The 18,574-nt window shown below is 40.6% G+C and overlaps 1 protein-coding gene and 1 pseudogene across 2 annotated transcripts; one reads left to right on the forward strand and one right to left on the reverse strand.

Moving 5' to 3' along the window:
* Positions 1–248: 248 nt before the first annotated feature.
* LOC311506152 lies at positions 249–3,380 on the forward strand (annotated as a pseudogene). The gene has a single exon. The product of its transcript is annotated as an uncharacterized misc_RNA (transcript).
* A 4,971-nt stretch (positions 3,381–8,351) lies between these two features.
* xpa (xeroderma pigmentosum, complementation group A) lies at positions 8,352–12,850 on the reverse strand. Its single transcript, XM_084556473.1, has 5 exons — positions 12,425–12,850; positions 12,213–12,318; positions 11,432–11,597; positions 9,036–9,153; positions 8,352–8,938 (listed from the first exon to the last, which is right to left on the reverse strand). The coding sequence occupies exons 1-5, from the start codon at positions 12,705–12,707 to the stop codon at positions 8,784–8,786; spliced, it is 828 nt and encodes a 275-aa protein (XP_084412599.1). The 5' UTR covers positions 12,708–12,850; the 3' UTR covers positions 8,352–8,783.
* Between the last annotated feature and the right edge of the window lie 5,724 nt (positions 12,851–18,574).

Below are 18,574 nucleotides of genomic sequence, written 5' to 3' on the forward strand. Positions count from 1 at the left end.
TATGGTTTTACTACCCAAACACAATTTTTACTTAATGTTATCAGCAGACTAGCTTCTGACAGAGGATTGTGAAGAAAAGATGCCGGACTTCAACTGAGCGATTTATGATCACTTTTATTGTGTAGAAACCCCATTCCTCCATAGATGTAATGCACTGTAGGAGCGAGTGGCCCTGTTCCAAGATGGCCGCCCTGTAGGCACGCCGCTCTAGTAGACGGCAGCGCTCAATGACGCGTCTATCTATATATGTCTATGGTGAAAAGTGTCCAGCGTTCCACACTCAGCCTTTTGACCGTTATGAGTACACCATCCGGGTACTTGCAGCGCACTTCGTCTCGTTGGAATTTTCAGTGTGAACGCCCTCACGTACTCAAATTAGGTATTGTAATGGTGCGTTCGAGTGCCCATCCAAACCAGTGGGACGTGGGACTTATCCTACCTGAAATGTACTAGCTCCTACTTCTAAGCGTTCGAGGCAGTTGAAGTGGAATGTAAACAGAAAACATGGACGACCGCCGCGCTAAACTGATACTCGCTTTGTTTTTGAAGAGGCATTTTGACTGTCAGCAATTCAGTCTACTTACATACACAAACGAGATGGAAGAGACCAAACTGCGGATGAGGTAATTATGCACTGTAGCCTTCGTCGTTGCTAAATTGCTTCTAAAAAGTCTAAAATCATCTAAAGGTCACATACAAAATATGTAACGTTTTCCATTTGCATAGCTACGTGTTGTCTTACCCCTCCCCTATTAAAACGCTACAAAACTGTATGACAGTCAACAAATTGCATGTTTATATGAAAAAATTGTCCTGATGTAATGTCAATCAATATTGAATCAATGAGTTTGAGCGCACAATATAAACGTAGCTTGTATAGCCTGCATGTCATCTGCATTTATTGTAATCCTATTTAGTATTCCTTTTTAAAAAATCCGTCCGTAATTCATGAACTCAAACTTTATGTTCTCCTCTTCAGAATAGCAATACTTGCCCAATGTCTGACACCACGGCAAATTCTCAAGACTGGTACCGAGTGGGAAATACTATTTCAAATGGATGAGCACACATTTTACAGACATCTTCGCATTACTCACTCCCAGTTTGATTACATAACTTACCAGCTGACCCAGCTGGGCCTAAATAAAGAGCTCACAGGAGGCCCTTTTTCGATTCCTCTGAGGCAAAAGGTTGTATTTTTTTTGTGGTATTTGGCCAATGAGAATAGTTTTCGTGAAATGTCAGATAAATTTAACCTGTCACAATCATCAGTCCATAAATGTATTGTGGAAGTGCTCTCAGCTTTTTGCAAGATGGTGCCCTTTTTTGTCAGCTGGCCCACCATTTGTGAGAAGACAGCCTCCTCTGCTGCTTTCATCATAAAGTGTGGCATACAAGGAATTATCGGGGCCATTGATGGATGCCACATAAAAATACAAAGACCATACACCAGAGGGGGGACTACTTAAACAGGAAGAATTACTACTCTGTTGTTCTGCAAGCGATCGTGGATGAGACTGGGAGGTTTCGCGACATATTTGTGGGTGCACCCGGCAAGGTGCATGACGCAAGAATTCTGAGGAAATCAACATTTCTTTGAAAACTGGAACGAAAAGATGGGGAGGTTCATGTTGCTCGGGGATAGTGCCTATATTGGGCAAGCTTACCCTTTCATCATGACCCCGAAGAGAGACAACGGAGCCCTCACCTTGCAGGACCAACTGAACAACTCTAAGATAAGCAGTGGCCAAGTAGTGGTAGAGCAGGCATTCGGTAGAATAAAGTGTAAATGGAGGAGACTTAGAGATCTCCAGAACACCAGACTGGATGTAGTAGTCATGCTCATCATGTGTGCGTGTATGCTCCATAATATGTGCACAGGTCCTGCAGGCATCTGTGAAGAGCATCCACGTGGTTGTCCACGTCAAGGAGATGAAAACTGCTGAAGAAATTTTGCAGGACACAGACATCTGACATTGAGTAATTAACCATGTTCTGCAATGGGCATATCTGTTTTGTCTAATTTCTGCTTGAGTTTATAGAATTTTTTGTTTTTGAGAGAAGTGTCACACTTGTGTTTAAATCAAAAGGAAACATCACCAACAGTTTGAGAGTGAAAAAAAGAAACTTTACTTGAATAAAATTAAGTACAATCATAATACATAAGCCCTGGACTGTCTTTGAAATTTTGAACTGGCATGTCCAGAAAATTGTAGGCATGTCATTTTCATACAAATGGTATAGTAGGCCATGACAATGCATTTCATTCAACCAAACAGGTTAACACATAACACAAAAGGTTATATATTTCATGCAAATGGTATAGTAGGCTATTATTCATTTCTTTCAAACAAACAGGTTAACACATAAGATGTCCAAAAAATGTATAGGCACTGGGACTTGTTCATTCACAGAACATATGTGAAACAAGTGGTATAGTACGTTATGGCTATACATGTCTTTTAACCAAACAGCTCCATTTAACAGGTTCACACATACGTTTTCAACAGAACAATAATGTCAATTAAATAATAATGTACAAATATGCAAAACAATGTAAAAGCACAAGAACAGGATGTCATTAGCCATTGCTCCATCAAAAATGACTTTAGGACTTGTTCAGAAATTCTCTCATTAGAACCTCAAAGGAGCTCTGAGCCTGATTCATTTGACCTAACAATTCACTGTGCCTCCTTTGACTGGCAGACTCTGACTCTCTGAGTAATTCAACAAGCTCACTTTGCTGTGACCTAAACCTCTGTCTAGGTGTGCCCATTGTTATGGGTGGGCTCACTGTGCTGGGTGTGCTCACGGTGCTAGATGCTGTGCTCACTGTGCTAAGAGCTATGCGACCCTGTGGAGATGGGCTGGCTGCAAGTAACTGCCCACCCTCATTGACCAGATCAGGCCTGCGAATCTGGATGCCCTCTGAAGTTCCGATAACTGGGAACTCAACATCATGGTTTGCCCTCAAAAGAGCATCCATTTCATCATAAAATTTGAATCGCATAGTTCCCCTCCCCGTGCTCCTGTTATTATCCTTTACTTTTTTTATACCCATCCACAAGAGTGTTCCATTTTCTATTGACTCTGGCAGGATCAAATACCTGACCAAAATGGTCAGACAGCTGACTAGCCATTTCCCCCCACATATGTTTCTTTGAGCCTTTCCCATTTTTTATCCTGATATTAAGCTCTGCCAGAGTGTGAGGGAGTTCACTCCCATTTGCCTCTAGGTGTCTCCTCATTAAATCAATGAGAAAGAGTGTCTGCTCTTTGGTGAATGAATCATTACTCTGCATCTGAGATGCACTTGAGGCACTGGCACTTGAGCTGCTGGACTCCTCCATACTCTCCTCTCTGTGGTCCTCTGCCCCTGTCTCTCTGTGGTCCTCTGCCCCTGTCTCTCTCTCAGTTTCTATCAGGAATTAAGGATGTGGTGAGTTTCTGTCTATGTTTCTATTGCTGAAAATTATACAGACCTGCCCCATGACTAACCTGGAAGGACAATTTGCACACTTACTGTGCATTCTTCATTGAGAAAGTAGGCATTCTGATCACCACCACCTTGCTGGTAAAGAGGTCCCATGAGGGGCTGGGATCTCTCCTCGTCAAGGAAGACGTTCATCCCTTCATCTACAAACACTGACAGATTTAATTTAGTTTATGAAAACGTGGTTTAGTTTATGGAAACGTTAAAATAACGTCGTATGACAGTGTACAGGCTATGCATCAAAAGAGCAACAGCTCATCGCTAACGTTTGAACTATCCTAATCACAACAAATGCTAGTCTGCTACCGAAATCGCAGTGTCTTTAGAGGAAATATTACAATATCAATAACACATTGATAAGTCTAACACTTTGATTAACATATTGTCCAGCCCTGGGTAACATTGGTTGACGATATATCGGTCTTCTAACTAAAACATCTTCACCATCTGTTCTGGAACCATAGGTAAAAGCGCTGCATATCACTTAACGTAAGGTAAACTGGGTATACCAGGGCTCTCTCTTTTGTAAATATACTTTTGTATTTCTATCAATCTTATAAAATCATATATTTAAAACATACAGCATTATATGATGGCAAACTCATACCAGCATGTTAGTTTCTATAAAAGAAAAAAAATCAAGCATTTCAAGATGCACATACTGTAGATCCTTTATTGTTAAGCAAACACAACTTTGTTTCACGACCCTTCGTTTCATGTGAATGCTATGTATAATTTTATCCAGCACATGTCGCCACATTTAATTGTATCAAATGCTTCGAAACACCTGAACCATTTCAACACAATTTGCTTCAGATCGATTCAGTGGTTCAGAAAGCTTCGGTTTCTCCATCACTAACTGAACAGCCAATCAAAAAATAGCATGCTGTATCCGGGCAAGATTTAGATTTTTCCCGGTTCAGACGAGTCACATCCTGGTCACATCTCACTCATTACAAAACTTCCGGGTCACGTAAACCCGACCAATTAAATATTAAAAGCAAATTCAGTCCTGTGTCCCGTTTTTCCATTTCGTATTTTTGACATGAGCCTAAAATTGAAATATGAAAAACCAGCCATTTTTTTGTTTTGTGTCAGATTAAAAAACAAATAACAAATAATCAGTCACTTTTTAATTTTTTGATTTTTGATTGCCATTTGAAAATGGAAAGAATGACTGATAGACGGATTGTAAGTCATCTCATCATTTGATTTTTGTTGCTGGGGAATATTGTGTCCAGGCAGCTGATAATCAGTAATGTTAGCAGTTGACCAGTCCGTGAACTAGCCTAGCTGGCCAGTTGAATCCCGGCTAGTTTCAGCAGCTATTCTGACACTTGTTTTTTAGTCTTAGTTCAGGACACATTATTCACAGAGCTTTTCTCTTAGGCCACTGCTTAGTTTTTTCTTTAACGTTATTCACAAAGCAGTTGAGACCAACTTCTAGGAAGGACATTACCAACTGAAGATGAGATTTGAAAAAAGAAGCTCTGCTTTGCTTGAAGGCTCATGCAGGAGCTAGCTAGCATTCACCTCGCTCCCTGATAGGCTGATGAGTGCTGCATATTTGACTCAGTTACAGAAATATCTTTCCCAGGGGGCTAAATTATGTAATACCGCATTATTGATAAGCTCACACACACACCTGCACTAAGAAATGCTGAATTAAATAAATATTTTTATTTGTGCGAATTTATGTGTCATTTATCAGATCTAAGCCCCGTCCCCACCCCAACCAAACTCCTGCCATCGCTGCCAAAATCTCACTCTGAACTCAGTTCAAAACTTGAGAGCCCTGGTATACTTTTACCGTATCTTCATGCTAACAGATAATAACGACATAATTTCACGCCATAATATGAAAAACAAGTTGTGTTAAAATTACAGTGTCTAAAACAACCCTACAAGCAGAGAAGTACAGTTTATAGCCTATTCGTTGAAGTTTTACCTCTCACGATGTAAGACTCCATGGGCACCGCCATTATCCTCCGACTTAATTTTGGTGAGGTCGGGGTAGGTCGAGCTCCCCCGAGTTCGCCGGTAGGAGGTTCCACTTCGACAGGCATTCCAGTGCACTTTTCCTAGTTGGAGGTAGGATAAGTCCCACGCCCCACTGGTTTGGATGGGCACTTGAACGCACCATAAGTGCAGAAGTACGCGATTTGAGACAGACCGCATGACTTGGCTGTAGCTGCTAGCTTGTAGTTAAGGCATGTATCGAGACTTAGCATTAGCAAGTACTAGCACGGTTGCTAGCAGGACACGAGGCAACCAGAGCAGAGCGCTAACCTAAATTAGCCTAAATTCACCAACCTCTCACACAGAATAACAATCATATTCGCTTAAAGTAAATTATTAAATGAAATCTCCGCCATAGTATGACATAACAGAGGGAAAACTGTTTGAGAAAAACTTACCAAACTCCAACGCCAAGTTCGTGCTCGCCCGGGAAAACTTTCTTACATGTCCGTAAGCCAAACCAGCCAGACCCGTTAGACAGCGTCAGCAGTATGCGAAAATGCTGCGGGGTCTCCCACCAACGGCCAGTCTTCTTCTACTCCTTTCGGGTGGATGGCAACCAGTAAAGCGCACTACCGCCATCTACTGTGCTGAAATGTAACACACATAGTGGCCTAACGGAATCTAATCACATAAAGTTTACTCGATTTGTTTACATTCACATTATACTAAGTATATTCACATTATGTTTATTTATTTTCCATAATAAACTTTGGATTTCTTATATTTCAATTAAAGTTTTCTTGAAATTATTGCTTCATTATTATGAGGGCCAAGAATAATTTTTTTTGAGTGTGTCAATGTCTTGTGTCCACCATTTCTCTCTGAATATTCTTGGTACAAATGAATAAAAGTCAAACAGATGCCACAGACACATCTTTGTTTTCAAAATATGTGTTGATTTTGTGTAAAGTATAAGCCACGCTAGAGCATAAATAACCAGTTGATTTATCAGTAATATGAATACACAGATAATTCATCTGTAATTATTAAAAAAGAAAGCCCAGATGTTCTCTGACCACTGTGAGGTTTTGAAACTTTTCTCTGTTTTCTAAAACTGCACAGACGTCAGAATGTATAGGAGGTGCGCTTGTTTTGGTCAGCCCACAGGAAAAGAGGAGGAAGAGGAGGACATATGAAAGAAAGACACTAACTGAAACCTTTGGTGACAATGATAAGGAAACAGAGGTGACACATGTGCATCCTTCTACCCAACAAGCAGCACATGGACTGTATTGTGATGGCAAGAAACCAAATCAGTGTACGTTCACTGTGTAGTTAAAAGTTCCACTTGTAGTTTCTGTATATCTGCAGCTTACAAAATGTTTTAGTATTCTGTGTTGTAACATGTTGTGTAATACAAGGAGTAGTGCAGCAGTAGTAGCAGTTACAGTAGGATGTTATAGATAGATAGATAGATAGATAGATAGATAGATAGATAGATAGATAGATCAGACACAGACAGAATTACAGCAAAAAATGTAAAAAAAAAAAAAAATAAATAAATCAAAGAAAGAAAACAACACTGAGACCCAGGACTAAACAGCAGACAGCAATGTGCTTCTCAGCATGACAAATGTCATATGTAGTGTGTGAAATGCTTGTGGGGCGGCACAGTGGAGAGGTGGTTAGCACTGATGCCTCACAGCGAGAAGGTCCCGGATTCAAATCCGAACCCTCCCTGTGTCTGCGTGGGTTCTCTCCAGGTACTCCAGCTTCCTCCCACTGTCCAAAGACATGCTGGTTAGGTTAATTGGTGATTCTAAATTGGCCGTAGGTGTGCATTTGAGTGTGAATGGTTGTCTGTCTCTCTGTGTTAGCCCTGCGATAGACTGGAGACCCGTCCGGCTCTCGCCTGATGACAGCTGGGATAGGCTCCCAGCTTCACAGGAACAAGAGGTTACAGAAGATGAATGAATGAATGAAATGCGTGTGAGACTTGAGAGCCTGAATTAAGGCTCTATAACAAAAGCAGAATTCTTTCTTTGAATTCTGTTCTGTTCAACTAATTGCTGAGCCGTGGTAGCAGGGCCAGAATATTGATAAAAACGGTTCCATGATTCATATTAAATTCAAAATATAGAAAAAAAACAAAACAGTTACGTGTCATCTGGAATATTAAAGTGGCATTTAGCCACCGCCTCAAGGCCTCAACTGAGTAACCTTGTGTGCTTCTAACGCGCAGTAAAACTGTCATGGTGGTTTGCATTGGTCAAACTGATGCCATTTTCCCAGGGATACAGGCAGCGTCATCTTGCGATTTTGTAGCCAGAGTCTGCGCAGTATGGTCCGAGAGTGGAACCACGCGGAGCCACGATAACGATGATCCACTCACCACACTTCTGCCAGACTCACTGGTGTTTTCGTTTACATACAAATACAACGCTTTGCTCTACCTTCACCAGTTACAAGGAAATGTTGGACTAGACACTGTACTTTTTTTTATAACTCTCACAGTCCTACGGGACCACTTTATGGAGCAGTTGGCATGGCGACTGGTAAGTTGAATAAAAAACTAAATCTATCACATGTGCTCCACTTTTTTGCCCATTTTTGAAAAAGGCTAGGCGTTAAGAAGAGGCAAACACTATGACGACGGCCAGAGCCATAAGACTGAACTTCAAATCCGCTCTTCAGGAATCCTGTGGGTGAAACTACGCAGGGTTCTAATACGTGTGTAACCTAATCAAAAGTTAAAGTCTCACACACATACAGTAAATTAGGTTGTCTGAGATGCCAATATTGTCATTTTTTATTATTATTTAAACTTATTTAAAAGGGTTAGATAAAAATAAATGACTTATGTTTTAATATATCAAAGCTCTTTTAAGTGATATAAGAAAGATTTAGCACATTTATTTTAAACCTCATTATTGTCATTAAAGAAATTGGCAAAAAAAAAAAAGAAAAAAAGAAAAATACCACCAGTTATTTATCATCATCAAGTGCAAATACATAACAATACATATCTGTAAGGACATCTGAACACAGACGCACTTATGTGTAAAAATGGACCCCTTTCCTGAAATGGACAGTTCATTTTCCTAAAAAGGCCGTGGACTTTTATTCTTAATGCTAATATCGGTTCAGTCATAAAGTGGCCCCACATTCCATAATCTTCTTACCCAATGTGATCTGGGCGGAGTGCTTTATTACTGAACAAGACGAGTAGAAAAACTAAGACTACATAGTTTGGGAGAGGCGCATTTCCCTGCAGAAGAACCAAAAGATCATGTCCCAGTCATCTGACTCTGCAACAGTCAATGTGTGGCTACATTTTCTCATAAGAAAGTTCATGTCCACAGGTGGTGCAGGTTTTCTTGTAGAGGTCCTCCTCTGGATCCACCACCTCCTCTGGTCCGTATTGATGTTGATGGACACTGGTGTCTTTAGTCCACATACTGCTCCTCACTGCCCTGCGCAGCTCTAAGGTATAGACACACACACGCAATGTTGATTACTAATATTAATAAAGTGCAACCGATTTGGCATTTGAGACTTTTCACTCAAACAGGAAACCAACCTTTAACTTTCTTGTTGAAGCGTTTTTGTTTCTGCACCTCTTTGTTCTCTTCCCTCGTCTCTCTGGCTTCCTCCAGAGCCTCCTCTGAACCCCACACCTCCATACATCTCTTCTCTACCTGGAGTACACACACACACACAAATATTTCACACACATTAAGGCTTTTACTGATCAATTCAACACTAATCTGGACTGTTCATGGCTTGGTAACCTCTCAACATTTGTAGATAACACGTCTAATGACTTTACACAATTGGGTTCAAACAATTAAAAAACTGTCTGTGAAGGTTCTCAGTCATCCAGGTCATGGATAATTAAAAAACTACAAATCTTCAAGCTTCAATGCAAGGGTGTCGCAGAATGGAAAGGAAAAACTGCGGATTTAATATTTTATGAATGTATTAAAATATTTTTTAAGATTTACTTATTGACTGCTTTATGTTGTTTTTGACAAAACATCGGATTTTTTTGGACAAAATCATATTATTATTATCATTATTATTCAAATCTTTTCAAATTAAACATATATTTAAGGTCACAATGGGCAACATCCATTCATTCATTCATCTTCTGTACCCGCTTATTCCTGTTAAGGGTCGCGGGAGTCTGCTGGAGCCTATCCCAGCTGTCATCGGGCGAGACAACTGGAGACCTGTCCAGGGTGTACCCCGCCAGGTCGCCAGTCTATCGCAGGGCTAACACTGAGAGACAGACAACCATTCACACTCACATTCACACCTACGGCCAATTTAGAATCACCAATTAACCTAATGAGCATGTCTTTGGATGGTGGGAGGAAGCCGGAGTACCCGGAGGGAACCCACGCACACACAGGGAGAACATGCAAACTCCACACAGAAAGGCCCAGTCGGCCCATGGATTCGAACTAGAGCCCGACCGATAAAGGATTTTGAAGGCCGATACCGATACAAATATTTGTTGGTTTTAAAATCCGATATGCCGATATATCGGCCGATATTTTTTTTTTTTTTAATTTCAGAAACGCGCAACAAAACATTAACAGATTTCCCTAACATTAGTTATTTGTAGTTATTTATGAGTTTTAACTAAAATAATATGATAATACATTTTAAAAAGAAACTTGTTTCTTTTATTGTCACAACAGAACAGAGGAACATCAAAATATATTAAAGTTCTAAATGTTCACTCCTCGCAAGTCTAACTTACATTTTACAATGCAGGGACTGTAACTAGAGATATGCTAGTTATAAATACAGTAATCATTACAGTACTTTATTTAGGCAGAATAAGTTCGTTCACTCGTTGTGGTTTCCAAGCTCATTAATGTTAACGTTAGCGGTCTTCCACTGATAGTGGCATTAGCTAGCTTTGTGGTTAGCTAGTCTATGATGAGCCATAATTTAGCAATGGATAACGTCATACTGCAAATTGTAAAACATACGTTTTCAATATAACAGGCCAAGGAGAGGTGATACGTCTCATTGCTATAACTGTCACGCTATTAAAGAAATACTTCAGTCACATTGTCAAAAGTTAAAAGGACAGTCAGTCAACTGCACTGTAACAACGTAACGTAATTAGCTAATTCCGCTTCACTCTCGGCTTATTTAACAGCAGCAAAACTGGACATGATAGTCACGAATTTTGTCATGTTTATTTGAGTTAAGAGAACTGATGGGGGTGTTCTTTTAATTGTTATTCAAGCAATGTATGTCTCGTGACCATGTCCTGGGAGCACCCTTGTGTTGCACAGTGCTACCAGCTGATCCCGTGTGTAAACAATGGAGCCCTGGCTGAACGGGTCACCGGATGCCGTATTTAACAGGCAAATAAGTAAAAATACACATATTCCAAACCTCGCCAGATGTACATCCATAGGATTTAAAGTCCGACTGAGGTTGGCGACAAAAATGACACGGGACAACACGAAAATACACAAAAACACGGCGAGACTCTCGGAGCTACTGTAGCTGCCGGCATGTCCGGCGCCATCTTGAAAAGGTTAACGAGTGTACGCGAGTGTTGCCAACAGGGACGGTGTAGAGTGCCCTCTGGTGGACAAACTATACAACGCCAACACTCATGACATGGTTGAAGGGTGTTTCGTTTTTATTTTATTTTTGAAATATTCATTTATCGGCCATTATAAATGCCGATACCGATAGTTTGGAAAATGCCTACTATCGGCCGATAATAGCCTATCGGCCTGCCGATAAATCGGTCGGGCTCTAGTTCGAACCCGGGACCTTCTCGCTGTGAGGCATCAGTGCTAACCACCTCGCCACTGTGCCGCCCTACAATGGGCAACGACTATAGAATATTATTTTAATATTAAAGAAACATTAGCATATCATAATCTCTGCTAGGCTCTAATAAAAGTCACAATGACCCTATCCATGCACACACTTCCACACCTGTATCTTGAGGTAGAGTTTCATATCTCCCCAGCGCGGGTTATGAGGGTTCTTCTTCAGTATAAACCTGAGAGGAGGCTCTCTCTTGTCCAGGTCGCAGTCTTTTAGAAGGTAGTGCTGCTTGGCCTCTGTTCTGGAGATCAGCTTGTGCTTCTCTTCGTTGTCTCTGAAGCGGAAAGGGGGAGTTAATGTGTCTGACTGAAGGGGAAGGTCAGAAGATTTTGAAGCATCAAGATGTTTAGAAAATAAAATGTCGACAGCCAAGTATTTCTAATAACCCCGTCTTGTATTAGTGCAGACATGGGCCACGTAACAAATTATTAATTAATGGATGGACAAGTGGTGCTGCACCATACGACTGGCAACACTTCCAGAATATAAATAAATGCACATGGCCATTCACTCGCCACTTAATTAGGTAGCCTATACTAGTGAAAAATAATGCAATCTAATACACTAGTCCTGTTGAAACAGAAGAATTACATGAAGCTGGTAATTATGATCATAATGGAGGATGTAGTTTGTGGTGCTGTTAAACTCAACTGAATTAAACACTAAAGTGTTCCTGTTATTTAGCCTAGCACATTGACTAAAATGTCAATAATAGGAACCTGTGTCAAAACAACACAACACAAATCAACAGTACTACAAATCACAGCCTTCAAAATTAAAACACATTTTAATGCTGACTTGTAGAATCATTTTTAATAGCCTATGAATGGATTATGCTTGCATTTAACAGCTTGCAGGTGCGCGCGCGCGCGCGTGTGTGTGTGTATACCTGCACTTGTCGCACACAGTCAGGTCAAAGCTGTTGCTGAGATAAGAGTCCATGAAGGGTTTTTGACAGTCATCACAGAGGAGGTAGTCTGGTTCAATGACGGGAGCTGAAAACAAATTACACACACACATATAGCCTACACAGTTGGTACAAGTTGGTACAACTCAGGTACAAGTTGCATGCGTGCCCACACACTCACACCGCACACGTACCTGGCTGGTGCACCACTTTCTTGGTCTTCTGCTCTGCCTCCCCGTCCTCCTCCTCCTCGATGAAGAAGCCCGCACCGGAGTCGATGGTCTTGGAGACTTTCGCCGATGTAGCGCCCTCCACAGCAGACAAAGGGCGACTGGCGAGTCGGGCTTGACGGAGCAACAGCGCCCGTTGCCGGTTCCTCTCGATTTTCGCCCGCATCGCTGCCGAAAGCTCGGGTTTAGGACTCTGTTCTGGGCCGGGACATGGAGCTTCCACTCCCTCTGACTGTGGGGGATCCATGGTGCCCTCTCAAAAAGTGATCGCCACAGAGCAAACTGTTCAGTCGCCCTGTGTAGTTCAGTTTGGTTCCATACAAAGAGGAGCGTTGGCTTGTTGTTACAAAACTGACAGCTGCATGTTTCCGGCTGATTCTTCTTCTCTTTTGTTTCTTAATCGTAAACCATCTTAAAGGTGCATTACCGCCACCAACTGGACGGGAGAGCGGAGCAGGCGATTTAAAAGGGAAATCTTTTATCTAAATTTGACTGTTGATTTGATATCATGATGTAACTTCGTGGTCTGTCTGTGGTCTTAATAACAATGAATACATAATGCTCGAAAGACAATTTCTCTGTATACTGTGCAATGAAGCTTTTCACGTTCATCTGTTTGTGGTTGGTTGCACTATGCACACTTTCCTGTTTGGTGTTTTATATAAAGTGTAATTAAGACCTGCATGACTGATTCACAGATGTGTGATGAAGTTTTCTTCCTTCCTGTTCCAGTTCACTTTCCTCCCAACCCCAACTTGTTTTTGTATACTGTATAGATATCTCCCTGTTTCACTATTATTCCAGTACTCCTGCCAGACTGAATGCGTATATGATTTGATTACTGAATTAGCTTCATTTTTACTTACTTGGAACTTGAAGATCTATGTTCTCACACCTCACTGCTTGTTTAGCCAAGATATCTACCTCCCGATTACCTTCAGTGCCAACACTAGCAGGGACCTCCAGCTGATTCTTCTTCTTCTTCTTTATTATAAAGTGTTAGAAGCATTAAGACCACCTGAGGCTTTGGGATTTGAAGGACCAGATAAAAAAAAAAGTATTATTCTTCTGCAATTTAACAGAATTCAAGATACATGAAGCAGAATTGAAACCAAGTACCAAGGTCATGTCACAGCACAAGAAGAAGGTCAATAGATCTGGAAAACAAGAGAATATATAATAAATCTAACAAAGACACTGATGACATAACTTTCACAGAAGTTAGCCCATCGCACGTCAGCATAACAATCACCCAAATCATAGTAATTTTCCTCCACTTAAAGGAAAACTATGCTTGTTTTAATCATATCTTATACTTGTGGCTATTTTCAAAGTGGGTCACTGCTTTGTAAACGTACTTTTACCTCCTCAGTTGTAGAGAGTATACAAAATCTGGAGTGAACTGATGAAGCTGAAGGTCAAAGCTTCCCTTCCAACCTTCATCAATGATCATGAGTTTTGAGTAGTGACAAAAACTGAAATCATTAATCAAGCAAAAGAAATTAGTTTCACTTTAATAGTAGCTGGGCTCACACTTAGAGATTGCTGCATCTTTGCCTCAGAAAGCAGAAAATGGAGGTTTGGTCACCAGACCACTTCCAAATGTGGTTGGATCTCTCAAATGCGATCTCAGTGCATTCTGTGGGTGTCCACACCTGTCTTTTACGTGATCAGATCACCCAGATCAGATCTTAATGCAAGATCTGAACAGGCCCAGAGTAGCACATTGACAGTTTGAAAATTTACATTGTTATTGACGCTATATAAATAAAATTGAATTGAAATTGAATATGTTTCACCTACGTGGAAAGGCCTCAGGATCCATTAGGAAAGAGAAAAAGCTGACCTTGCTTATCCTGCTCCCAGTGTGACCCAACACTGGATAAGCAGCAGATAATCAATGGTAGTCTGGTTTGTTTGTTATTCAGTGCTGGAATTAACCTCCTCAGCAGTTATCCAAAATGAGGAAATGTTCTCAGATGTCAGTGGAACATAGAGACAGGAGAACAGGAAGACAGATCGAAAGCAGAAAGGTGAGTACGTCCTTTATTGGCTTTCCTCAGATGTCCAGTTAATCTCAGTTGCATCATGATGGTCATGGCAGTATGCCACTCATGCTTCGGTAAGAGGCTTGTGTCAAAGAAAAGCAGATCACAGCCTGATAGATGACACTGCAAATCTGATCAGTGGGCTGAGGAAACTCAAGAGCTAACTGACTCTACTTCATTAGATTTTCAAATGGCCCCAGTGATAATAATAACTTTATTTATATAGCACTTTTAAAAACAGGGTTTACAAAGTGCTTTGACAAACAAAGCAGAACAAATAAAAGGAACACAGTTAAATTAAAACTCAAAACTTAAAAATTAAAGAGTAAAACGAAGACGACATCACAAAAAGGCGAGTCTATAAAATTGAGTTTTAAGAAGTGATTTAAAAGAGGTTACTGATTCTGCAAGCCTTATCTCCTCAGGTAGGTCGTTCCAAAGCCGAGGGGCAATAACAGAAAAAGCTCGGTCACCTTTAGATTTAAGCCTTGACTTTGGAACCACCAGGAGGCCCCCACCCGAGGATCTAAGGCTGCGAACTGGCTCATATGGGGTCAACATTTCTGTTATATAGCGTGGAGCCAGGCCAAGACGAGCTTTAAAAGTGATCAGTAAAATCTTAAAATCAATTCTAAAACGAACAGGGAGCCAATGGAGAGAAGCTAAAACTGGGGTGATGTGATGTCGTCTGTTAAAACCTGTGAGAAGCCTAGCTGCTGCGTTCTGGACCAGTTGGAGGCGGGAGAGAGACTTTTGATTTATGCCGGAAAGGAGGGAGTTACAGTAGTCTAGTCTAGAGAAAATTAATGCATGAATAACTTTTTCCAAGTCAGAATGAGACAGTATAGGTTTAATTTTGGAGATGGTTCTGAGTTGGAGGTAGCAGGACTGGACAACTGTTTTAATCTGTTTGTCGAAGGTGAGATCTGAATCAAATATGACTCCCAGATTTCTGGTAGCGGGTTTAATGTTAGTGGAGAGTGGACCAAGGCTATTTGTAATGAGGTTGGTGTCTGTGTTTGGGGGACTGAACAAGATGATTTCTGATTTTGACTTGTTAAGTTGAAGAAAGTTTTGTGCCATCCAACAGTTAATATCATTGAGGCAGTCTAAGACAGCAGCTAGGCTTCTCGGGTCATGCGGTCTCAGCGGAAGGTATATCTGTGTGTCGTCTGCATAGCAATGGAAAGAGACGTGTTGTTGGATGATGTGGCCTAGTGGAAGCATGTAAATAGAAAATAAAATTGGACCTAAAACTGAACCCTGCGGTACACCACAGGTTATTTGAGCTGTAGATGATGTATAATTACCTATGGTGACCGCAAAGGTTCTCTCTAAAAGGTAAGAATGAAACCAACTAAGCGCAGTATCCTTGATGCCAACCCAGGTTCTGAGGCGGTCAATTAAAATGTCATGATCTACAGTGTCAAATGCGGCACTTAAGGTTACCTTAAGGAGGGCAGTTTCTGTACTATGTAAAGCTCTGAAACCTGATTGAAATTTCTCAAAGATGTTATTATGACACATAAATGCTAAAAGCTGCGATGAAACCACCTTTTCTAAAACTTTGGATAAAAACTGGAGTCTGGAAATTGGCCTAAAATTGCTAAGAGCAGACGGATCAAGGTTTGGTTTCTTTAAAAGAGGTTGATCTTCAGTGTCAGTGTTGTATTTCATAGAAATTAAATAAAACTACCTTCAGTGTTGCTGAGCTAACAGCCAGATCAAATATTTACCATATTTACCATCACTGACCATCTCAGACTTTCTAGGAGCTCAGTGATACCCTGGTCCAGATCTGGATGGAGATTCCCCAGGATACCATCCGTACCAGGAAAAGGTGGAGTGGAGGACGCCATCCTCTACCTGCTCAATCGGACTCTCTCACACTTGGACAAGGGGAATGTTGCTGTGAGGATCATGTTTTTTTGACTTTTCCAGTGTATTCAACACCATCCAGCCCCTACTGTTGAGAGACATGCTAACAGAAATGGGAGCGAACTCACAACTCACTTCCTGGATAGCAGTTATCTCACTGGCAGACCTCATTATGTCAGGTTGGGGAACTGCACGTCCAGGACTATCGTCAGCAGCGCTGGAGCACCACAGGGGACTCTGCCCTCCCCTGTCCCATTCACCCTGTACACCTCAGACTTCAAGTACACAGAGTCAACACAGAGTCATGTCATATGCAGAAGTTCTCAGATGACACCGCAAATGTGGGGTGTATCAGGGATGGACAAGAGCAGGAGTACAAGAATCTTGTGAACAACTTTGTCTCATGGTGCAGAGCGAACCACCTTCAGATCATTACAGCTAAAACCAAAGAGATGGTAGTGGATTTCCAGAGGTCCAGGCCCCACCTGCAGCCTGTGACCATCAATGGGGAGTGTGTAGAGGTGGTTCAGACCTGTAAGTATCTTGGTCTACATCTTGATCACAAACTGGACTGGTCGGCTAACAGACGCAGTATACAAAAAAGGTCCAAGCTGTCTCTATTTCCTCAGGAGACTAAAGTCGTTTAATCATTAAAAAAAACTCCAACCAATACTGAAAATTTAAGTTTTCTTTTATTTGATCATATAACACTTTATACAGAGTTAAATGATATATAATGTTTACAGTATAATACATGATTCAAGTAGAATATGAATATGATTCCATACCTGCATAACACATAAGGGAAATACAAAACCATTTTAACTTTTGGTATTGAAAGTGGTTGAGGGTGAATTGTTCTGAACATTTCTAAATGCACTTGTTCACACATACATTCCTCACATTCAGATGATCCATGAAAACAGCACAGGCTAAAGGCTAAATCTGAACTGAGAAGGGCTGAGGTTTATAGACTACCGTGTTGACTATGACTGCATACAGGAGCTTACATTTACATTCTGTATGCCTTGATTTACAATTTACAAATTTATTTATACATATGAACACATAAGCAAACACATATTTTGACATTGCAAAAATAGGGGGTGGGGGAATATTTGGAGTCAGTCTTAATCATTTTTAAATTCAATTGGACAAAAATGCGAAACTTATGAAAACATTAAAAAAAGGACTGAATATGATTTTTTTAAAGTCTTTTTCAAATGTAGATGTGAACTTGATTTTCAAACAGAAAAATCAGATCCAAGTGTCTAATTAAAAAAGAGTAAAAGTCTATCATTAAAATGAAACAAAGGAAACACAAATGCAAATTTATACCTGAGTAAAACATTGTGTTAGAGTGACTGAAATTTCTCATCAAGGTTTTGGAAGCTGAATATAAAAATTCTAAAAGTAACTGAGGCAGGACGCCACCTCTTGCATCTATTCGTCTCCTATGTTGATTTAAGGTTGAATTTGAACGATTTAACTTTTTAAATATTCCTAACTGCAGCACTTCTAGAAATAAAAAGCAGAGGAGGGCGTTTTTAGAGGATATCTAAAGTACCTTTATTGAGCATTTCTCAGAGACTGGCATTTGGTTATACTTTATATGTGTAACAGAGAAAGCTGTCAACGTGAGGAAATGAATGATGGATTTACACTGAGGGAACGAAAACAAGTAATTACTGCATCAGATCTGATGTGTTCCTCGGTCTGAAAGTTTCTTCCAAAACAAAACAAAACGAAAAAAACATTTTGTGTCTTTTTTGGACACAAAATGTGTCAGTCAGTCCAGCAGCAACAGGTTGTGCGAGTGATAAGGACAAGATGGACGACATTAACACTGATTTGCTTCTTCTGCAATGGGTCCCATATCTGCCTCCTATTGTGTTAAATTTTCCCCAATTCAGAAAAACAATGGAATAGCATTAAAGGATTTTTGCAGCTACACACTCCTCTTTATTGAATTATTCTTTAGTTGTTTAATGTAGCATCCTCTCAACACGCATTCTGTGAAAATGTGTGTAACATTTGAGCGAAAATACGATTATTTTCCCCCACAGAGGGACCAAAAGCGTTATGTGTTATGTTTTACAGTACATGAGTTGTTTTACACCAGATCATTACAGAAGAAACCCAGTGATACCTGTTGATACTGAACAATCCCGTTCGTAAACGCCTATAT

This window comes from Chelon labrosus (genome assembly GCF_963514085.1).
Source record: "Chelon labrosus genome assembly, chromosome: 2".
NCBI lineage: Eukaryota > Metazoa > Chordata > Actinopteri > Mugiliformes > Mugilidae > Chelon > Chelon labrosus.